General features: G+C 40.7%; 1 protein-coding gene across 1 annotated transcript in view; it reads left to right on the top strand.

The window, feature by feature from the left end:
• Positions 1–23,902, top strand: part of SUCLG1 (succinate-CoA ligase GDP/ADP-forming subunit alpha) — a gene marked incomplete at its 5' end in the record, with an annotated part of 37,538 nt that extends 13,636 nt beyond the window's left edge. Inside the window, 7 exons of the mRNA XM_036436133.2 lie at positions 4,488–4,604; positions 8,407–8,619; positions 8,760–8,817; positions 14,954–15,037; positions 17,343–17,494; positions 21,758–21,946; positions 23,658–23,902. Of these exons, the coding sequence (XP_036292026.1) occupies positions 4,488–4,604; positions 8,407–8,619; positions 8,760–8,817; positions 14,954–15,037; positions 17,343–17,494; positions 21,758–21,946; positions 23,658–23,684 (840 nt within the window). The remainder of the gene's footprint in view (positions 1–4,487; positions 4,605–8,406; positions 8,620–8,759; positions 8,818–14,953; positions 15,038–17,342; positions 17,495–21,757; positions 21,947–23,657) is intronic.
• Between the last annotated feature and the right edge of the window lie 371 nt (positions 23,903–24,273).

Genomic DNA, 24,273 nt, shown 5'->3' with positions numbered 1-24,273 from the left:
TGATATATATGTATATATTTTTATAATTTAAATGCTATTGATTTTTCTGTAATTAAAATAATTGTCATGCCCATTCTGCAGCATTTTGGTAATCTAGAGTAGGAGTTGGCAAGCTTATTCTGTAAAAGGCCAGGGTGTTACCTGTTAGGCTTGGTGGGGCATGCTGGCTCTGTTACAGCCACTCAATGGCATTGTAACAGCAAAAGCCACCATAGACAGTTGTCAGTGAATGGGCATGGCTATATGACAGTACAACTTAATTGAAGGCCGTAGTTTAGCAATCCCTGATCTAGAGAGAGGATGCCACCAAAAAATTCAATTTCTGTAACTTTTGTTTTTAAAGTTCTTAGAAATTACTTTAAAATTATATAGTCCTTTTTTAAAGAATTTGATTTGAAGGTTGTTTTATATAAAATGTCCCTCTGCTTTTTGACTTGTTTCTGAAATAGCTGGGCACAAAAATATGAATTACAGTGAACTTACTTTTTTTTTCTCTTTCTCCACTATCTTTTTTTTTTTTTTTTAAATATATATTTTATTGATTTTTTTACAGAGAGGAAGGGAGAGAGAGAGAGAGAGCTAGAAACATCGATGAGAGAGAAACATCGACCAGCTGCCTCTTGCACACCCCCTACCAGGGATGTGCCTGCAGCCAACGTACATGCCCCTGACCAGAATCGAACCTGGGACCTTTCAGTCCGCAGACTGACGCTCTACCACTGAGCCAAACCGGTTTCGGCTCTTTCTCCACTATCTTAAAAAAAAAAGAAAGAAAGCCACTACTAACAAAAAAAACACCTTGAGATTTTCTTTATAGGAAAAGATAGCCATATATTTTATGAGTATCACTCCTACATTTTAAACAAAGTTGATGCTCATCTAAGAATTAGTTTGCATCCCCTGCCAGTGAAAGCCATATGCAGTCCCTTTTTGATTATTATTAATTTTGTTAGCATATAACCAAATGTTTGTAAACCCCAATTCTCCACATATGTTTATTGCATATAATTTTGTTTTTCTCTTTGCTAAATTTTATATGATCTTAAGACATTTAACCTCAGACCTATTTTCTTACGAACCATCACCCATGGTGTAAGGACTGTTTGGAACTGTCTCTGATTAGGTGATAGTTTGCCTAAATGTTGAAATCTAAGGTTGGTGACCTGCAATTACATTGTTTCTGCTTCAGTTAGATTTCTTGGTTAAGATTTTAATATTATTGGTAATGATGAGGTCTGAAGCATAGAGCTTATCTTCATAGGAAATCTGCATTTTGTCTTAATAGCTCTTTATCGTTTCAGGGTGGATTCCAAAAGTGCAGGTTTCTAAGGATGGAATTCCTTATACCGGCTTAGATGGCTGCTAAAAATATTCCAGTTCTTAACTGCACTGGCTAACGATAATGGGAAAACTAAGGAAAATCAGCTTACTAACAGGAAATGCTACTCCTGTTTAGCACTACATTAGTTTAGACTACATTAGGAATGGAAGTCCAGGTTGTGTTTGTTTTTACTTGCCATTCTAATGTAGATTAATACCTTTGCAAAATACAAGAAAAACCACAGCAGCATATTGCTGTAAAATTCGTAGATGTTCTCTCTTTTTTAAAATTAGATTTTTTTCCTTTCTTCCTGACTTCCTTTTTTTGTCATTTTTTTTTTTGTGTGTGTGTGTGTGTGTGTGTGTGTGTGTGTGTGACTGCAGACCAGAAGGAATCTATATACATTTATATATATATATATATATATATATATATATATATATATATATATATATATAATTGATTTTTTACAAAGAGGAAGAGAGAGGGACAGAGAGTTAGAAACATTGATGAGAGAGAATCATCAATCAGCTGCCTCTTGCACACCCCCTACTGGGGATGTGCCCGCAACCAAGGTACATGACCTTGACTGGAATCAAACCTGGCACCCTTCAGTCCGCAGGCCGACGCTCTATCCGCTGAGCCAAACCGGTTTCGGCAAGTCTATATACTTTGACTAGCGATGCTCTAAAGTAGGGGTGTCGAACTCAATCAGAGAAGGGGCCAAAATCTAAAATCCAGCCTAAATCGCGGGCCGAATGGTTTACTGAACAGTCATAAACTGTCATTGTGATGGAAACGCAGTGGACTGCAGTGATGACAGCGCGGTGCGGGCCACATTGCAAGGCCTGGCAGGACGGATTTGGCCTGCGGGCCTTGTGTTTGACACATGTGCTCTAAAGAGAGAATGTGGTTCTTCCAAAACTCCATCACTGACTTTAGACAAGTCAGTTCACTTGCTAGGGGCTAAACTTCCTAGTTTGAAAAATGGAATAGTTGAATTAGGAAATGTCTAGGTCCCTTGAAGGCCCTAATTTTTATGCATTTAATAGTATTTAAATAGTTGAGTCAGCATTTTTCAATTCTTGTAGAAACACCACATAGATCCACACATTTTTCAACAAGTTGAAAAATTGAGAGCCTTCTGTATGTAAAGTATTGATTTAGGTGCCATAATAACAGTGAGCAAAAAGGATAGAAATCACTGCCTTCATGGAATTTACATTTTAGTTGCAGGAATGGAAAGACATTAACAAAATCCATGAGTAAATTATGTGATATGTTAGAAAGTATAAATGCTATGGGAAAAAGAAACCAGAGAAGGAGAAATGTGTGCAAGATTGTGGAGTAATGGTAGTGATTGGAAAGGGGGGTGGGGGGGTTTTTAATATCACGTGGTCAGGGGAAGCCTGACCTCTGAATCCAGATCTAAGTGAGATGTGAGTGAAGCAGGTGGATGTGTAGGAGCAGTATGTTGCTGGGGAGGAGGGCGTAGTGCTGGCACTGCTGAGTGGAGGCCAGCGAAGCCGTGGAGGGGACCGCTAGGCTGTGAGGCGGAAATGTGCCTGTTATGTTTGGATGCTGCAGGGCCACTGTGACAAGTGCAATAAGCAGTGAGAGAACAGTGAATGAGGCAGGCAGGTAAGGGCTCTGAGATGGGGAGGCAGGTTGGATACTGACTTGGAGGCCAGTGTAAGAGTTTGGCTTTTCCTGAGAATGACATGGAAAAACCACCAGAAGGTTTGAGTGGAGGAGTGACATGACCTTCCTTGTGTTTTAACAGGATCACTGGCTGCTGTGTTGAGCATAGATTGAAAGGGAGCAAGGGCAATACTTGGTCAAGAGTTGATGGTCACTTAGACCAAGGCGGAAGCTATAGAAAGGGTGAGTTGTCAGTTTTATCTTGAAAGTAGGGCAGTATGCTTCCCTAATGTATCTGATGGGAGATGTAAGAGAAAGAGAAGAATCAAAGATGACTTCAGTATTTTTTGTCTGAACAACTGTTAGGAGTGGAGTTGTCACTAACTGAGATGGGTAGACTGTGGAAGAGAGCGATCAGGGACTCGGTTTTGAGCTCTTTAAGTTAAAACGCCTACCAGTTCTCTAAGTGGAGATGTTAGCCAGGCAGTTGACAGTGTGAGTATGGAATTTAAGGCAAAGGTCTGGGCTTCATATGTGTGTGTGTGGGGGGGGGGGGGGAGGGGAAGAAGGGGGGGCACTGTCTGTGTGTGTATGGGAGAGGGGTCACCGTATAGATATTTATTGCCATGATAAGGAAGGAGGTCACCAAGAGCACACATTTAGATGAAAAAGAGAAGTCTAAGGAGAGAGTGAGACGAGGGAAACCAGGGGAGGTAGAGCCCCAGAGGCCTAGTGAGAAAGAATGGGTCAGTGTCTGGAGGCATTTTTGGTTGTCACAACTGGTTGTTGAGGGGAAGAGGGTGTGTTACTGGCATCTGCCAAGTGGAGGCCTGGGATGCTGCTAAACATGATACAAAGCAGAGGACAGTCTCCCATAACAAAGAATCAATGTGTCTAAAACGTCAGTTGCGTCGAGGTTGAGAAGGGAGAGCGGATGGATAGAAAATACAGATATTGTCTGGGCAGTTAGTGACCATAAATCTAAAGTGAGCTCAGTTGTCATGGTTTGTTTTTTCTTCAGCTACTGTTTGGCTGCACATGTGCCATCTTAGAGTAGGTAGAGAATTGGATTCAGTGAAGGTTGTGATTTAGCCAGATGTGTAATTGAAGTGACGGAGAGCCAAGGTTGCCATGTGAGTGTAATGATTGATCATGGGTCGGAACTTGAGTAAAGAGGGGTGTGAGGACCCCAGGAGCTGAGGAATAGTGACAAAGAGGTGCCGAGGAAATAGGGTATTTCTGACTCCCAGCCAAATTTGAAAACAGAATAAAAAGAGACCCTTTCTTTACACACACACCCCTCCTCCCCTCCACCCCCCTTATTTTTTACAAACAGCTTTTTTGGTTCTGCAAAGTCCTATTTGCTTCCGGGTTTAAAGCTGTGTAGTAAGTTGGTGAGAATGCTGGATATTTGCTACTATTATCTGAGTAGTTTACTTGTTTGTTTTTCTTTTCCAAGTTGCTGAAGATTGCCTTTGGCTTCCCAGCCTGCCCCTTCTCAGAGTCCTGTGCTTTCTCCCCTCAGGGCACCTTTCACAGCCAGCAGGCATTGGAGTATGGCACCAAACTCGTGGGAGGAACCACTCCAGGGAAAGGAGGCAAGATGCACCTGGGCTTACCGGTCTTTAATACTGTAAAGGAGGTAATCAATGGTACCCGGGTGTGGTGTGGCAAGAAAAGAAAAGCAAGAAGTGCCTAGCCGGCATGGCTCAAAGGTTGAGTGTCAACCTATGAACCAGGCGGTCACAGTTCAATTCCTGGTCAGGGCACATGCCCGGGTTGTGGGTTTGATCCCCAGTGAGGGCATGCAGGAGGTAGCCGATCAATGGTTCTCTCTCATTGTTGATGTTTCTATTTCTCTCTCTCTCTCTTCCTCTCTGAAATCAATAAATATATTTATACTAGAGGCCCAGTGCACAACATTCGTGCACTCGTGGGGGGAGTCCCTCAGCCCGGCCTGTCCCTTTCACAGTCCAGGAGCCCTCGGAGGATATCTGACTGACAGCTTAGGCCCGCTCACTGTGGGGATCGGGCCTAAGCGGCAGTTGGACATCCTTAGTGCTGCCGCTGAGGTGGGAGAGGCTCCTGCCACCGCCAACTGTGAGCCCACTTCTGGCTGAGTGGAGCTCCCCTTGTGGGAATGCAATGACCACCAGGGGGCAGCTCCTGCATTGAGCATCTGCCCCTGGTGGTCAGTTCGTGTCATAGCAATAGGTCATTCTGCCATTCAGTCGATTTGCATATTACTATTATATAGGATTAAAAAACAAGAAAAGCAGGGAGGAATGAGCAATCTTAATTGTGCCCCTTTTGAGAGAGTCATGTGCCATTTTACAATCCAGTAACCTAGAGAAATTTAAATCACAGTGAAAACCAGTGGGTTCACATGAGTCACACATGTTCAGGATGTTTTCTCCACAGCCTGTCACTTCTGTTTACAGGCATACATCTGCTCCTAGGGGAAGAGTACTGGGGCTGGCTTCTATTTGACTGTTACCCTTTCTATCCTTTCTCCTTCCAGGGCGTTAGTAGTGCACATGCCGGCATCAGCCCTAACACTTCCTGGTCATGGGCCATTTGCCAGGCACTATACTAGCTTCACATACAGTGTCTCATTCAGGCCTCACTCTGAGGTAGTGCTGTTATCCTCTCCATTTTAAAGACAAGGATATTACTAGTGCAGCGAGGTTAAGGGTCCAGCCCAAAGTCTCGCAGCTGATAAGTGGCAGGCTTAGTATGGATCAGAGTAGTGTGCTGTTCCTGTGTGAAAAACTGAGCTGTTGTGCCACATTGACAAGTCACAGAGTTATAATGTCTTCCCCAAATTGCTAATTTCTTAATAAAATTTTAAAAATGATTTTTACTTTGTTACAAGATGAAAATGTGCTTATTGTACAAATTCAAATGACATAAAGGTTTGTAAAGTTAAATTTTTGCCTTTATAGAGAGCTAATTTAAGCCATTGTAGTTCTTTTGTACACTTACATGATATATACAAAAATAATAGTATTTTATGAGACTGACACGCTACCTACTGTGCTAACGAGGCACCTCAAAAATAATAGTATTTTAAAGAAAATGGGAATGAGGGGAGGTAGAAAAGAGTAAAGAGGATAAATGGTGATGGAAGGAGACTTGACTTGTGGTGAAACACAGTACAATATACAAATGACTTATTATAGAATTGTATACCTGAAACCTATATAATTTTATTAACCAGTGTCACTCCCAGAAAATTCAAGTAAAAAGAAAAAATGAAAGGAAATGGTAGTACAAATTCTTGAATATTTAATTAAAAATATCTTGGAAATTTATTTCCAAGGGGGGGATTGGTATATGTACAAAAAGGATAATTTAATAAAAAAATATATTAAAAAATATCTTGGAAATAAACTTAGTACTTTGGAGTGTTGTATTAATGATAAAAATTGCCGGGACCGGTTTGGCTCAATGGATAGAGCGTCGGCTTGGGGACTGGAGGGTCCCGGGTTCGATTCCGGTCGGGGGCATGTACCTTGGTTGCGGGCAGATCCCCAGTTGGGGGTGTGCAAGAGGCAGCTGATCGATGACTCTCTCTCATCGATGTTTCTGGCTCTCTGTCTCTCTCCCTTCCTCTCTGTACAAAATAAATAAAATATATTTTAAAAAAATTATATACTGCTCCCTCTTTTAGGGCATATTTTAAGTATTACATTTTTAAAATTTTTTTCCATTTTTTTTTATTAAGGTGTTATATGTGTACCATTGCAGTATTACGTTTTTTAAAGTACAGATTTGTAGACAATTTATTTTCAGAATACTAACTTCAAAGTGGAAGTTAATTTGTACTTTGAATCCTAAGATGTAAGAAAAAATGAAGTTATCATTCAAATTTGAAATTTTTTATTTTACTTTAAATTTGAAAATAGGGTGTACTATATATGTGTGTGCTTTAAGTGTATTGTATTTTTGAGAATTAAAAAAAAGTTACAAATAATATGATCAGTGGAAGAATCATTTAAAGGTTTTGCTTTAATTTTTTGTTTTTTCTTCCCTTAAATTCAATTATGGCTGCCTCCAGAACAGGCAGTGTTAGCTTCCTCTGTTTGTCTGGTTGTCATTGTCAGTTTCAAAATACGGGAGGAGCAGTTTTCATAATTCCTCCAGGTAGACTGAGTCTCTGTGGATGTGAGCATCACTGTCTTTTACCTCTGTCCCCTTCTAGTTGCACCCGGATGTTCTGTAGCTTTGTATTTGTGTTATCCATTGTAAAGTCCCAGGGCACTCGCTTCCAGAGAGCTTTGACTTAATTGTGACTAGTTACCTTTGAACACTTGCAGGGAGGTAGCCTGCTGTAACTGAAAAGATTGGATGCTTTGGGGTCAGATAGACATCGTTTTGAATCTTGGCTCTGCCACTTCCTGGCTACGTAACCTCATGCAGGTTATTTAATACCCTTGGCCTCTGTGTCCAAGCATGAAGGGTTGTGGTGAAGCCTTACCTGAGACCTGTACAGTGCCTTCTCACAGGATAGGTGCTGCTGCTCTTGGAGAGTCAGCGATCACTGATAACCTTTAAGCAGCTTCCATTATGGCAGAAGAGACATGGCCACACGTGGAAGTGGGAAGAAGGATACATTCATTCTGATATACAGAGCGTAGATAAAATCCAGGCGCTACCCTGTGTCCACAGAGAGAAGGATGGTGAAATTGATGGTCTTTAAAGGCTTTGTTTCATTGTGAGGGGTAAGGTACAAAATGCCTAATGCTTCTTTCACACACATTCTTATTCTGTGGCCACTTATACATGTTTATTTCTAAGAAACATGCAGTTAGAGTAAAAATTGTCAGCTAAAAAACACTTCACTTTTGCTGTCTCTTATACTTATCAAGTGTAATATATGTATTTTTAAAATTGATTGATTTGAGAGAGAGAATATTGATTTGTTGTTCAACTTATGATTCACTAATTGATTCTTATATGTGGCCAGACCGGGAATTGAAGCCACACTTTTGACATATTGTGATGATGCTCTAACCAGCTGGACTAACCAGCCAGGGCAATTACACTGTATTTTTAAAATATGTTTGAGAGTCTAGTTCCGAGGCTCAGGGGCTCAATAGTCCTTTTTCTCCTGAGAAGGTATAGGGTCTTTGGTACTGAACAGGTGGTACAATGTCTTATAAGCAACAGAAATAAATATGGCTATAGGAATGAGGGACACAGATGCAAATCAAGACATGCTTTCAGGTTTTCTGATAAGCCATCGTCTGAGGGATGTCTCCGAGGGATGTCTTAAATTTAGTGGCATTCCAAGGGGGCAGGGAGGAGGTCAGGAGGACATACTATGTTCCTGGTAGTGTCCTTTTATGATCCCAAGACATTATTAAATTCCTGGTATTGAATTCGTTTTCCAATGGTTATGACTTAACCAATAATGAAGTGCCCTTTGTTTAATGTTTCAGGCCAAAGCACAGACAGGAGCCACAGCTTCTGTCATCTATGTCCCTCCTCCGTTCGCTGCTGCTGCCATTGACGAAGCTGTTGAGGCGGAAATGCCCTTGGTCGTGTGCATTACTGAAGGTATCCCACAGCAGGACATGGTACGGGTCAAACACAAATTACTGCGCCAGGGAAAGACAAGGCTGATCGGGCCAAACTGCCCCGGAGTCATCAATGTGAGTGTACCAAAGAAGAATCCGGGTTTGGCCTCACAAGGCTCATTACCTTTGGGTCAGTCCAACTGTACTGTGTGGGTGACCTAGGAGTTACCATTTTGTTTTTCACTTTTCTGAAACTATGATTTCCTTTTCTTCAGCCTGGAGAATGTAAAATTGGTATCATGCCTGGCCATATTCACAAGAAAGGAAGAATTGGTGAGTATGTTTTTTATAGATTCAGAAAAAATTCTTTGTCCTAAGCTCAGAACTTAACAAAGAGAATTTGTGTCTGTGTAAGTTAAATTCATTTTAATTGGTAGGAAAGTTTTGTAGTGAATCAGTTCTGTATTCTGAATTAAATGAGTTTGAGAAGTTGTAATAATTCTGTATAATTAATGAAGATATTTTAGGGGTATTTTAAACGATTCTTTTCCCGCTCAGATGCCATGGATTCTTGGATGTATCAATAGTTAATTTTGTTTTATTGCTAACTAATATTCTGTTATGTAATTATATCTGAATTTGTTTATTCTCCCATTGATGAACATTTGGGTTGTTTCTGGGTTTGAGACATTATAAACAAAGCTAAAGTGAATGTTTATGTAGAGGTCTTCTCATGGACACAGTTTCATTTCTCTTGGGTAAGATCGCTAGGAATGGAATTGCTAAGTTATAGGGTTGAAGTATGTTCACTTTTTTAAGAAATTGTGAAGTAATTCTATAAAGTGGCTGTTCATTTTTACCTTCCTACTGTCAGTGTTGGAGCATTCCAGTTGTTCCATAACTTCAGTCTTTAATTTTAGCCATTCTATTGGGTGTCTCATTGTGGTTCTGAGTTTCGCTGGTGACTAATGAGGTAGAATGTGCATATTTGCTATTTATATATCTTCATTTGTGAATTACCTGTTTAGGGTTTTTGCACATTATTTATTATTGGATTGTATTTTTATTGTTGATCATGTGGGTTCTATAAATATTCTGGATAGAAATTCTTTGTCAGACATAGGTGAATATTTTTATTGTTATTCTTCTGTGACCTGTCCTATAATTACTTTGCCTTCTTGGATATCACAAACTTCCTCAAAATGTTTCGGGAAAATTGTACTGCTAGTTGTTTAGTTCTCAGGGTCATAACCAAATTAACATCTCAAAGTCTGTTATTATACTCTTCACACCAAACTCTCACTAATCTGTACTGTTTCTGTACAGTAATTAATGGTTACAGTAATTTATAAGCCATGACTATTAATAATTATAAGAATAATCAACATAGTAAGTGAATATCAGTTTTGTAGTTTACAGGACTAGGTTAAAGGCCATAATTTTCCTTTATTACTACTGTCTCCTCTAGGCAGCCTGATGCCAGTAGGACACTTGCTGTGGGAATTCCCTAGACCCATGGTTAGCAAACTGCGGCTTGAAAGCCACATGTGGTTCTTTGGCCCCTTGAGTGTGGCTCTTCCACAAAATACCATGGCCTGGGAAAGTATTTTGAAGAAGTGGCATTAGAAGAAGTTTGAGTTTTAAAAATGTGGCTCTCAAAAGAAATTTCAATCGTACTGTTGATATTTGGTTCTGTTGACTAATGAGTTTGCCGACCACTGCTCTAGACGATCTGAGTTGTAGTGGGGGCCTGACTCATTAAGACACTGGTCATATTTGAGTATTTTTTGTGCTCTTTGGTCTGCTTTGAATGGCTACTGCTATAGAATTGAGGTAATCATAGAAGAAGGAGTGCCCTAGGCTAAGTTGTCTTTCTGATCTCTAACCTGCTTTTCTACATGCCCATAAACTTAAAAACCAAAAAAACTGAGAAGTTAAGGGAAATCCTATAGATCTTGTTGCTCTGAATGACCATAACACATGGATGAGGCAATCCTCTGGAACATTGCTTTTAATTCCTTTGAGAAAAAGGACTTTAAAACAAATTCACCTAAAAGAAAGTATGTGATACTACAAGATTTTTGAGGAGGTGAAGAGAGAAAAGATGATTATATGCACTGACTATTTCTATCTTGATACCAAAGCTAATGTCCTCAGAAGCCTTATTCTCTTAAGATCCTTAAACTAAGAGTTTAGGGAAAGGATCTTTTAGTCCCTTGGGTATTTCTTGGGACATTATAATGTAATACTATAGCAGTGAAATACTATAGTGACTTTCCAGTTTGTGTTAGTGAGTTATTAAAAGTATCAGCTAATTGAATTTACTGAAGTGATTAGATTCCAAATTGATATTTAACTGCACTAGGGTTTTTAGTTCTCTTATGATAGACATTATTTTTACTTTCAATCATACATGACATACTTGACCCTTCCATCCTTTTTACAAAGTTTATTTTAATTGCACTTTTTATATTTAGACTAGAGGCCCGGTGCATGAAAATTCATGGACTGGAGGGGGTGTCCCTCGGCTTGGCTTGCCCCCTCTCACAGTCTGGGAGCCCTCAGGGGCAGGAGGCTACCTGGTAAGCAGGGGAAGGCAATGCCCCACTCAAACCCCTGCTGCTGCCACTGCCGGCAGCACAAGCCTTGGCTGGCCCTAGTTACCTGAACCTCGGGTGGCCCTGGGTGGCTGGGCAGCCACCATCTGAGGCTTGCCTGCACCTTGGGTTTTGGCTGGGCAGCCAATAACCGAGGCTTGCCTGTGCTTCAGGCTGGCCCTTGGCAGCTGAGAGGACTGGGGGACTTCGGAGGCAGGTGCGTGGCACGACTGGACCCGCCTGGGGGTGGGCCTGGCTGTGCGGCGCACCTGCTGCCCCAGTGGGGCTGAGGGGACTGGGCACCACCATCTTGTGGCTGTGAGAGCTGCTATCTTTGAGGGCATTGGAAGTCAATTAACATATTTTCTCCTTATTGGCTATGGGCGCCACCATCTTTGTGGGGGTTTGACAGTCAATTAGCATATTCCCTCTTTATTAGATAGGATAATTTTCAATTTACATATAGTTGCCAGAAATAATATAGACAGATTTCAGTGTACCCTTTATCTAGTTTCCCCCAATTGTAACAGCTTGCAAAAACTGTAGAACAAGGTCACATTTAGGATATTGACATTGATACAGTCACCCCAGAGATCCCTCATGTTGCCTTTTTGTAGCTACACTACTTCCTTCCTGCTCCTACCCCTTTCTCATTTCTTAGTAACTAAAATGTATTCAAAATTTATATAATTTTGTCATTTCAGAAATACTTTATAAATGGGATCATATAGTCTGCACTTTAGGATTTAGTGAATTTAATTTATATTTCATTTTTAGAATTCACACTCAGTGTAATTCTCTGGAGATTCAACCAGGTTGCCGAATATATCAGTAGTTTATTCCTTTTTATTGTTGAGCAGTGTTCCATGGTATAAATATATCACAATTAGTTTGACCATTCATCTTTTGAAAGATGTCTCAGTTTCCACTTTGGTACTATCTTCCTATATAATCAAAGGGTAATATGCAAATTGACCCTAACTGTGGAACGACCAGTCGCAATGACATGCACTGAACACCAGGGGGCAGATGCTCAATGCAGGAGCTGCCCCCCTGGTAGTCAGTGCACTCCCACAAGGGGAGCTCAGCTCAGGTACAAGCTGGGCCGACAGCTGCAAGTGCAGCGGCGGTGGCAGGAACATCTCCCATCTCCTCAGCAGTGCTAAGGTTGTCCAACTGTGGCTTAGGCCCGCATCCCCCAAGGGCTTCTGGGTTGCCAGAGGGATGTCTGACTGCCAACTTAAGCTCGATCCCCCAGGGAGTGGGCCTAAGCCAGCAGGTGGACATCCCCCAAGGGGTCCCGGATGCGAGAGGGTGCAGACCAAGTTGAGGGGGACCCCCCTACCCTGAGTGCACGGAAATTCTAGTTATTAATAATGCTTATAATTATTAATAAAGCTTCTAACAAATAAGTGAACATTTGTGTCCTGGTTTTTGTATGTACATAAGTTTTCATTTCTTTTGGATGCTTAGGAGTGCATTTACTAGTTTGTATGATAGTATAATACTTGCATGTTTGTGTGTGTGTGTGTTTGTTAAGAAACTGCCACATTTCTATAGCATTTGGCCATAGCATTTTACATTTCCATCAGTAACACATACGTAATCCATCTCCTAGTCAGCATTTGTGGTATTACTATATTTTATTTTAGCCATTCTGATAATTGTTCAATGATATCTCAGAGAGAATTTAGTTTATATTTCATGTGCTTGCCACCTACTAATATATATCTTTAGTGAAATGTGTCTTCATGTGTGTGTTTTTTGGTTCATGTTCTAATTGGATTATTTGCTTTTTTACTGTTAAGTTTGAGAGCTCTTTATTCTAGATACTAACACTTTTAGGATATGTGGTTTGCAAATATTTTCTCCCACTTTGTAGCTTGTGTTTTCATTCTCTTTCGTCATCTTTCAGAGAGCAAATGTTTTTTATTTTGAAGAAGTCTAATTTATTTATTTTTCTTTTGTGAAGTGTTCTTTTGATGTCAACTCTAAGAACTTTTTGCCTAGCAAGATTCCTATCTTTTTATTTTACATTTAAATCCGTGATTCAATTTCAATTAAATTTTCCATAAGATGTGAGACTTAGATCAAAAGTTTTTATTTTAATGCCTATGGAGGTACAATTGTTCTAGCATCATTTGTTGAAAAAAATATTTCTTCTGCCCAGCCAGCATTGCTCAGTGGTTGAACACTAACCTATGAACCAGGAGGTCACAGTTTGATTCCTGATCAGGACACATACCTGGGTTTGGGCTTGATCCCCAGTATAGGGTGTGTAGGAAGCAGCCCATCTATGCTTATCATCATCTTTCTCCTTCTTCCTTCCTCTCTGAAATCAATAAAAAATATTTTTTTTAAAAAGAAAAATATTTCTTCCATTAATTGCTTTTGCATTTATGTCAAGAATCAGTGATATATTGGTATTGGTCTGTTTCTGGTTCTCTCTTCTGTTCATTGACTCATGTGCTTATTTAATACCAGAACATACCCCACAATCTTGGTTACTGTAGATACAATAATGTCCTGAAATTGGATAGACTAATACTTTTGCACTTTTTTTAAGTTTTTAAGCTATTCTAGGTTCTTTACTTTTCTATATTAATTTTAGGAAGATTTTCTCTGTATCTAGACAGATTCTTATTGGGATTTTGATAGGAATTGTATTAAATCTATATGTCAGTTTGGGAAGTATAGACATCTTTACTGTCTACTTGCCTTGGTAGGGAGATTTTATTGTTAGAAATGAATTTTCTAAGTTCGTAAAAAGTGCTCCAAAGCAGAAGTTTAAAAAAGCAAACCATGGATACCACCCAGAATTCATGTGCTGATTTAGCCCGTATAAGTTTGTTGTTTTATTTAAAAAAACATTTTTATATTATGTGTTCTAACAACTGAAGTCATTCATTTATACTTCTCAACTTATTAAAATTAAGGATCCACTCTTTATTTACAGATTGTGGCATGAAACAAATTACCTTTTCTGTAGGTCAGTCAAGAGAAGATGGTCTACATGCCACTGCCCCACCCCATGTATCTGCACACCTTGTCCAGGTGTGAAATGAGGTCCTTTCACACAGGTTCCTTGTATACAGGAAGTTACATGGTAGACTTGAACTCAGGGATTGGGACCTTACTTCCCTTGAAAGCCTATGTGTTGTTTGAAAATTATTAGAAAAATAGTTGTGTGAAGAATAGATAGCACTGCTAAATGTGACTGGTGGAAGTTTTGTAAGACTGAATGTTTTGGTAGTTTAATAGATTGGGTATATATAAGTCTACTCTGTATATTCTGCCACCCTAAGCAAATCTTTCCCCCCAAGTTTACATGGATATTATTATCCCTTTCCCTAAGATTCTTAGAAGAGGAAATATAGGTCTTTCTTACATTGTTTTTATAGGTAATAAAATAACCCCAACTAATAATGTGCTTTCTCCTATAACTTTTAAAACCTTCCTGTTTTATTTTATTTATTTAAAAAATATATATTTTATTGATATTTTACAGAGAGTAAGGGAGAGAGATAGAGAGCTAGAAACGTCGATGAGAGAGAAACATTGACCAGCTGCCTCTTGCACACCCCCTACCAGGGATGTGCCCGCAACCAATGTATATGCCCTTGACCGGAATCGAATCTGGGACCTTTCAGTACGCAGACTGACGCTCTACCACTGAGCCAAACCAGTTTCGGCAAAACCTCCCTGTTTTAATTTAAGCCTTTTCTTCTTATTTCATTACTTGAAGATATTGTTGATTTGGATGACAAATCATGGAATGGATTTTATATGTACTAATATTTGTAATTTAGTGTATTCTGTGATAGTCTGTCATGTGAACACAATCTGATATTTTTGAATTCTCTTTCTTTAAGGTATTGTGTCCAGATCTGGCACCCTGACTTATGAAGCAGTTCACCAAACAACACAAGTTGGACTGGGGCAGTCTTTGTGCATTGGTGAGGGATTTGTGCTAAAATCATTTCATTGAAATGTATTTTCATTGAATGAGTATGATATAACTGTTGTTTTGACTATTTGCAAGAGATTTTGATACCATTTTATTAAAAATATTTTTTTTATCTCAAATTTTATTTGCATAAATGTGAAGTCCTACTGTGTTTTTCAAGATTCATATTCTAAGATTTCACACTGAATCACAAGCATCCTTAGACATGTGGCTTCGGGAGAAGTTTGGTGCCTGAAAACATCACTTATTTTGCTTACTATGAACAAGCAGTCCTTCATATTAGGACTTTTGTTGTTATAGTTATTATTTGCTAATATTATAACTTATATACTAGTAATTCAGTGCTTCACAGTTACTGAATTCTTTGCCATTTATTATCTGTTTTATTTTAAGGATATGTAAGGATACGTTTTTGTGTTGATTTTAGAGAGAGAGAAACATTGATGTGTGAGAGAGAATTATCAGTTGGTTGCCTCTGGTATGCACCCCAACTGGGGATCGAATCTACAGCCTGGGTATATGTCCTGACGGGTCCACGGGTCCACGCTCTGATCAATTGAGCTACCTGGCCAGAGCCAGTACTGATTCTTTTATTTATTTATTTAATTTTTTAATTTTTATATATTTTATTGATTTTTTTACAGAGAGGAAGGGAGAGAGATAGAGAGCTAGAAACGTCGATGAGAGAGAAACATCGACCTGCTGCCTCTTGCACACCCACTACGGGGGATGTGCCCGCAACCAATGTACATGCCTTTGACCGGAATCGAACCTGGGACCCTTCAGTCCGCAGACCGACGCTCTACCACTGAACCAAACCGGTTTCGGCCATTACTGATTCTTAAGGCAACTTTCTAAAGTACCTCTGAGCTGAAAGTTGGTGAGAAAGTCTAGGTTGAACTCCCCAGAATTGCTCTTTTTGCTGCATCATTCTGCTTCCCATTGGTGAAAATAAAAAGGTTTTTAGAGTTTAAAATGATTTTGGTATTTGTTGCCAAAGACCAGGCAAATTTCTCATTTTCATAAATATTCTTTCAAATTCTTAGAATAGCTTTTAAAAACCTTTCAAAAATAGCTTTTTATAATTAAAAATTATAAAATATGGCCAGGGAGTGTTTTTATGAAGACTCAAATCCATAAATTAGTATAGGAAAAATGGCTTTTCTGTATAGGAAGCACAATCTTGGATCCTAGGTAACTTAGTCTGAGGAGAATAAGAGGGGTTTTGAGGCCTGGCTGATGGCTGGCTTGTGGTCCATGCGCGGAAGGGTCATGGATTTGATTCCCAGTCAAGGGCAAGTTCCTAGGTTGCAGGTTCGATCCGTAGCCCTGTTTGGGGCACGTGTAGGAGGCACCCAATCGATGTGTCTCTCTCACATCGATTATTCTGTCTTTCCCTTTCCTCACTTACTTCTACTCTCTCTAAAACGCAAAGGAAAAAATATCCTGGGATGAGGATTTACAACAACAAAAAAGAAAGGTTTTGAAACAGTTGCCAATTTCATCTTCTCCACCTTCTGTTTTAATTTGTAAATTGAGACTAACTGGGCCTACGTCACAGAGAGGTTGGAAGTATTAGGGGACAGCAGGTCTGACGTGTACTGAGACAGTCGTTGACACATGTTGTCACTCACAAATGCTTCACTTCCTGAACCTCATCCTTCAGAGATGCACTAAAGGTAGGAAATCAGTCCTGCCTTCAGTGAGTTCATAACTTTAAAAAAAGGTGGCATCTAATCTGTGAGGAACATTGCCTTTAGTTCTATCCAAGTGCTTGTTCTTCAGATGCCATGTACGCGGAGCAGAACCCCTCCGTGTATCTCTGTCATCGCCCCCTGGAGCTGAGGGAAGGAAAGGCGCCAGGCCCCCTTCACCTGTCCTTCACTGGCTCGGGTCTTAGCACCTGGGAGTGTTCTCTGAAACTGTCTCACCCATAGTTACTTTGTGCAGAGACATTTGTTAAATGTTAAAAGACATTCTCACTTGTAACACAAACATACATTTTCTTTAAAGGCTCATTTTGAAACAGTTATCTAAGCATACATTTGTGGGAGGAAAGAGGATTTATGAAGGAGCTAAAACAAAAAGAGGTTTTTCTTTGTATCAGAATCCAGCCACCATTTAGGGTTCATGCACTTAGAAACAACTAAGTGCACCATTAGGTGATTAAAAAAAAAAATGTTTAATGACACCTTGAAAATATTGGTGAGGTGGGTAGACAAAATAGGAAAAGAAACTGAAACAACATTTCTCAACCTAATTCTCATGCTATTGATATTCATTGATCTTTTCAGGCATTGGAGGTGATCCTTTTAATGGAACAGATTTTATTGACTGCCTGGAAGTCTTTCTGAATGACCCAGCCACAGAAGGCATCATCCTGATTGGTGAAATTGGTGGTAATGCAGAGGAAAACGCTGCGGAATTTTTGAAGCAACACAACTCAGTGAGTTCGGCTTTGGAAAAATATACCTCTTTGCTCTTGAATAATACCATTGGCTTGTTTTAGAAGCTTTTTTATTTCTATAAAGATTAAGTTTTCAAGAAAACACAAAAGATAAAATCAAACCTTTCTGAGTTGGCCTTTATTTACTTATTATTATATTTATTTTAATATTTTTATTAATTTTTAGAGAGAGCGGAAGGGAAGAAAAGAGACAAAGAGAAACATCGATGTGAGAGAGACACATTGACTGGTTGCCTCCCACTTGAGCCCCGACCAGGGCCAGGGATTGAGCCTACAACCCAGGGACATGTCCTTGACCAGAATCACACCCAGGACCCTTCAGACCTCAGGTCGATGCTCTATCCACTGAGCCAAACTGCCGAGGGCTGTGGTGATTTAAAAAAAAAAAAGAAGAAGAAGAGATTTATTGGGGTGAATTGGTTAACATGAACATAATGGGTTTCTATGTTATAAGAATCACCATGTGCCGACCACTTTGTAGTGATTTAAAGCTCTGATCTCGGTAGGAGATGTAACAACTCTTCCCTCCCTTTCTGGATCTCTCTCCTTTTTATTCACCCACTAATCCTCAGCTCCCTGGAATCTGTCTGCTACTTAGAATCAGCGTGACCTTGGGCGTGATACTTCACCATGCCTGTTTTCCCTTGGCAAACAGGACTCCAGCAGTGCCTACCTCCTAGCGTAATTGTAAGGATTGTGGGGTTTAAATGTTTTAGGAACGTATAGCAGGGTTGCACCAGGCACATAGTAGGCACTCTTGTTGAGCTGTTTGCTGTTGCTGCTGAATCTTATTCTCCTGACATCACTTCTGCAGAGGTCACAATGGCCTCCATACATTCTTAATCTTCTCCATCTTCCTGGTTTTTCCTCCAGGTTCTTCTCTTCTTTATGTTCCTTGGAGTTACTTTCTGTGTCTGTTTGCTTAAGTGTGAGTGGTTATTGCATATCATCAACATCATGTTTTCATGCAGCTTCAAGACAGAAACCTCAGAACCATCTTATATCTCTCATCTCTCGTTTCCACTCAGTTCCTAACGTCTGTTTCAATATGTGGAGATTCAGACTCTCGTCTATAATAAGTTCTTCTGACCTGGTTCTGGCCCTCATCTTATCTCTCCTGGCCTATGTTGATAATTTATTCTTGATAATCTACTCCTTTATTCTCGCCCCCCAGGTCACCCTGCTTGTGGCCACCAAATTGTCTGCCCTTCAGAAACAAACATCGGTGCCTTCACCCTCCTGGCTCTAAACCATTAGTTTCTTATTACATCGGGATAGAGGCCAGATTTCGAGCCTCTCACATCCCTCCCGGCTTCCTTTTCAGAACCATGCCCACCTGACATGCCAGTTGTTTTCACTCCCACCTGCCTTTGCTTATGCCGTCTGCGAGGCCTGCATACCATCTGGCTGTCACTCCAGACTGTTATGGACACTAGGGAACTGGTATCCTTGGTGCCCAGTCCAGTCCTTGGCACAGGAGGCATCAACACATGTTGAATAAAATAGATTGGCATAAGATGTATTAGAATCTCTTGAATTCAGAAAAGTATAAAGTTTGAAATGTAGGTAAAAATTGACTTTTTTTCAAGAAAAAGATTTAGATTACTATAACATTACACTTTGTTAAAGTGAATTTTAAAATGTACTTAGGCACAACTCTGAATCCCTTGAATAGGGTAGGTGTTTATGGGCAAAACTAAACATACACTTTTTGCTTCATTTAGACATGCCTTTCTCTTCCTGGCTAGTTCTTACGGAGCTGATTTTTATTGAGGACCTGCTGTGTACAAGACGCTAGGTGGACAGTTGAATTGATATGCACAGCACTTAGCACAATACTTGGCACAGAGCAGAGCGAACTCTCAATAATGGTGTCTGCTGTCACAACTATTTTTTTTTTCATTGTTACAATGACAGTAATTATTTGCAAAAGTAGTATTGCTTAACCTTTATCTTGACCCTGTGTCCTTGTGTATGAGTGAGGAAACTGGCCCCTGGAGGTTAATGACTTAAACCCAGGTCTCCCTCCTTCTCCCTCAGGCCATGGAGCGGCAAGGGTCAGATTTCAGGGACTGGGGGCAGGAGTCAGCAGTCCTCGGTGTCTTCTCAGATTCCACTGAAAGCTTCCTAACAGGCCCTTCTGTTTCTATGCTTTCACTTTTGTTATCATTTCTGCATCCTATTTTCAGACCACAGTTCCCCCAAAGTCTGTTAATTGTTTTTTCTCTGCTTAAAAATCTCCAGTTTCTTTTCTTTGTTAATAGAATGGAGTGTAAATTTGTTTGGCATTTTAGTCTCATCATCATCTTGTTCCTTTCTAGTGCAATATTCCACTATTTTTTTTTTCCACCTTAAAAAAAATATATCTTTATTGATTTCAGAGAGGAAGGGAGAGGAAAAGAGAGATAGAAACATCAATAATGAGAGAGAATCATTGTTGGCTGCCTCTGCATGTCCCTCACTGGGGATCAAGCTGGCAACCTAGGCATGTACCCTTGACCAGACTTGAACCTGGGACCCTTCAGTCCACAGGCTGATGCTCTATCCATTGAGCTACACCAGCTAGGACTATTCCACTATTTGAGTATAGGAACATAGGAATTAAGTGGAGTTAGTGCCACTTGTGTGAGATGCTCATAACCTCTGCAGAGCTCAGGAGTGAATGAATAAATGACTGTGAATCTTTTTAAAAAAATATATATATATTTTATTGATTTTTTTATAGAGAGGAAGAGAGAGAGATAGAGAGCTAGAAATGTCGATGAGAGAGAAACAACGACCAGCTGCCTCCTGCACACCCCCTACTGGGGATATGCCCGCAACCAATGTACATGCCCTTGGTCGAAATCGAACCTGGGACCCTTCAGTCCGCAGACCGATGCTCTACCACTGAGCCAAACCGGCTTCGGCAACTGTGAATCTTTTTTAAGTGAGGACATAGTCCCTGTGTTCACGGGACTTCACAGGTCCATAGGGGAACACGTAGACATAGATTACCGCCAGAATGCTGAGTGTGAGTACAAGCCTGTGACCAGCACAGCAGGGCCTTGGGGCAGAAGATGACTGACTGAAGGGCATCTGTAGAGAGTGTGGGAAGAGGCATCCGAAAGGCTTGAGAAGTCTTAAAAGTTAAGTAGAAATTTGCTGGAAACCCAAGGACGATGGAGCCGTCCTCAGCAGGACAGAGGCGCAGCGGCTGGAATTCCTGAGCAGGAAGAGTGGTGGGGGCCGGGCTGGAGTGAGCAGGCTCAGACCTGGTAGAACCTGGCCTGCTGGCACCTCAGCCCGGCTTAGGGCGTGCACGCAGACTGCCTGGTCATCGTTCACTGCTAGGCACTCCAGGGAAACAAAAAGAAACAAAAAGCCAGTTTTATCAAAGAATGTCCTTATAAAGCAGTAAAAATCGTTAATTTAATTAAATTAAATCTTAGCCCTGGAGTCAGTTTGTGATGGATGGGAAGTAAAGCACTTTCCCACTAAACTGTGAGCTGAACTGGCTGCCTTTTCACCAGTTTTACCTGGAAAAACTGGCAGACAACGTGGTTAACCACACCCAGGTATTTGACTGACCTTGTCTCAAAACAAACAACCTGCCATGTCAGGCAAAACTGCTCCTCATATTTGTTAACGATGGCACAGTTTGAGCTTTCAAGCGAATGCTAGTATTTTGGAAAACTTATGTCTACCATTGTGAACGTGAAGGGCATCTGTTTTTACGCTTTCACTCTTGTCATCACTCCTGAAGACTTTCCTGATGAGGTCAGAGCTGACGCTGGGAGTGATGTGATGCTAAAGGACAAAATATGTCAGCACTGGGTACGTCTGCATAACTTCCCACCTCATCTCTATTTCCGCAGGTTTATTAAGGGTGAATTCTAAAGGGATTAAGACAAAAGCAGGTTGAAATAAAACAGGCTGATAGTTTGTTATAATTATGATCACAAATCACATGATATGTATTTTTAAGTGCTCTTTTTTGTATGTATTAGTACAATAGTTGGTACAGCGAAGTGGAAGCTTAATATCTAATCAGGTAAAAAGTTTGCTCGGGTTGGTTTTCCTGAGTTTGTCTGAGAAGTTGAGTCGCCACAGGTGGGAGAGCAGTGGTCTCACTCACAGCTTAACGTTTGTGTGGTTTCCTCAGTGAGGATGAAGGAGGCCACGCCACTCACCCACTGTGTTGAAATTGATGTGCGATGTTGATCCGCTTCTTCATGAGATGTTTGAAATATCACCTTTCAGGGCCCCAAAGCCAAGCCTGTGGTGTCCTTCATTGCTGGCTTAACGGCTCCTCCTGGCAGGAGAATGGGTCATGCCGGCGCCATTATTGCTGGAGGAAAAGGTGGCGCGAAGGAGAAGATCTCTGCCCTTCAGGGCGCGGGGGTCGTGGTCAGCATGTCGCCTGCGCAGCTGGGAAACACCATCTACAAGGTGAGCTGTTCGCAGCGGCCTCGGAGTGGGCCCGCAGGGCACCCAGAAACCATGGCCGCCTTCTGGGTCTGATCTGTGTATTCCTTCTGTGTGCAGCTCAGCAGTCCCTGGCAACTGTCTCTGTGTCCTGATGTCTTGCACGGGCAAGACCAGGAATGATGTTCTGATTAAAATAATTTTTTTTTTAAATTAACCATTGGGATTTGCTCTTCTGTGAGTGGCAGGATATAATCCACAGGAAACATTTCATAGTCCATAAATACCACAAATTCCATTTTAGAAGCAGTGCAAAAAATCGCCTTATGTTTTTTGTTTTTCCTTCCCATGGAGGGCCTTTGGGTACAGCTACCCTGATCCCATGGTTTTCTGTTTCCGGTGACGGCTGAGTAACAAGGAATTAAAGCTGGAGAAGAGGGAGTTGGGGTGGAAGGAGATTTAAAGAAAAGAGTTTGGGTCCCAGCCTTTAGTTTCTGGCCCCGGTTGGGATGGGAGGTCATTATTGTTGCAGGTTGGAGGGTGAGTTCTTACACATTTGCTTTTCTTTCCCCCTTTTTAAAAAAAAGATTTTTAAAAATGTGTTTTTATTGAATTTAGAGAGCAGAAGGGAGAGGGAGAGAAGGATAGGAGAGAGAAACATCGATCATCTGCCTTCTGTATGCCCCCTACTGGGAGTTAAGCCTGCAACCCGGGCATGTGCCCTCATCCAAATCGAACAGTGACCTCCTGGTTCATGGGTCGACACTCAACCAATGAGCGATAACCAGCTGGATACATTTCTCTTTTTAATAGGACATTGTGGTTTAAAGTATTTTAAGATTTGTTATCTTCAATAACCCCTTTGTAATGATTCTCAACCTGTTTCTTTGCATGATTATTTAAGGCTCTCAGTTTTTTATGATGATTATAGCCTTAACAAAAGGCAAAGAAACATTAAACTTTATAAACAGGACACGAGCCCAAATTGTATTCTTAAGAGGGGACAGTGCAGTCTTACCCTTGTTTTAGGGATAATAAAGTGGACCCCTTATTTTATTCCAAAAGCATAATCCTGCCTTTTGAAATACGACACTGTAACTGTATGCCACAGCATTTAAAGAAATCTGGGTTATTAGAGTGTGTGAAGATAGATTTTTAAAAGAGGGGAAGGGGAAAAACAAGTGCTTAAACATTCACATTGGGGACATGCATTACCACTTCACTCCAGTAAGTGGCAGCAGGCATCTCCGAATTTCCAGGCTAGGAAATGTGATTCTCGGTACTGTTTTCCTCACAGATATTTCTGATTTTCTTGATCTCTTGTTAAAATCTTCTTGATCTTTTGTTCAAATCTTAACTGATTCTGTGAAACCAATTTCCATTGCCTTATGAGAAGGGCCAGTGTGGTTCATGTATTGCTTTGAAAGTCTGGGGAAGCTCAACCAGGTGTGTCAGCTCCTAATAACAACTCTGCCCTGGAGAAATAAGTATAATTCACAGCCACTTGCCTACATGTCTGGGAGACGTAAAACTGAAGCTCTGCCTCCAACTCGGTGAAATTGAGGCTGATGCAGACTAATTTGAGAGCTGCTATTTTGTAGTCAAGTACCTCATCCCAGTACCCTTTACTTCTGTAATTTTTGGTTGTTCAAAGAATCCTGAAAAGCTTTCATATCACTTTGATCATGAATGTAATTTGGATCTTTTATCTTTTTTCTTTCTTCTGTCTCGGAAGGAGTTTGAAAAGCGGAAGATGCTGTGAAAGGGAAGACAGGAAGTTCCCTGAGCCTGTGGGATGAATCATTGTGAAAGTGAAACAGTGGCAGTGCTGTTGTCCACTGTCAGCCTGCGCCTGTCCCTGGGCTTCCACACAGCGGGAAGTCAAAACAGAAACAAGGCTTCCAAAGTTCTGTATCGAGATGTCCTCAGCTTATGTGTAACGGAGAAAGCCAATAAATCTATCATTTGATTTCCACATGACTTTGGCGACCTCTTATTGCTCCAGTGTGGGGGTATGGGGGCGGTAGGAGAAATTGAGGGGTGTGCGTGCATGTGTGTCAGGTGTGTGTGTGTGCGAATGTGTATTTTAATGGGTTCTGTGGAAAACATCCTAACTAAATCTTTTGAAAGAATGAGACTAAAAATGTTAGTGTGACATTTGTCTAATTACTGAGACAGAGTGACCTTAGGTCTCTGGAGTTGTAGATTGCTCATGTGTATCATGTGCATTTATAATAGTCCCCATCTTGCAGAGTAGTTTTGAGGATCAGAGATAGATATATGAAGTCCTGGCACATGATAAGCCACCACCATCACCATCATTATCATCCCCAGGACTGCAGGTAGCAGCT

The sequence above is a fragment of the Pipistrellus kuhlii genome, unplaced genomic scaffold (genome assembly GCF_014108245.1).
Source record: "Pipistrellus kuhlii isolate mPipKuh1 unplaced genomic scaffold, mPipKuh1.p scaffold_m20_p_13, whole genome shotgun sequence".
In the NCBI taxonomy this organism is placed as follows: domain Eukaryota; kingdom Metazoa; phylum Chordata; class Mammalia; order Chiroptera; family Vespertilionidae; genus Pipistrellus; species Pipistrellus kuhlii.
This window is presented reverse-complemented; position numbering and strand designations above follow the sequence as displayed.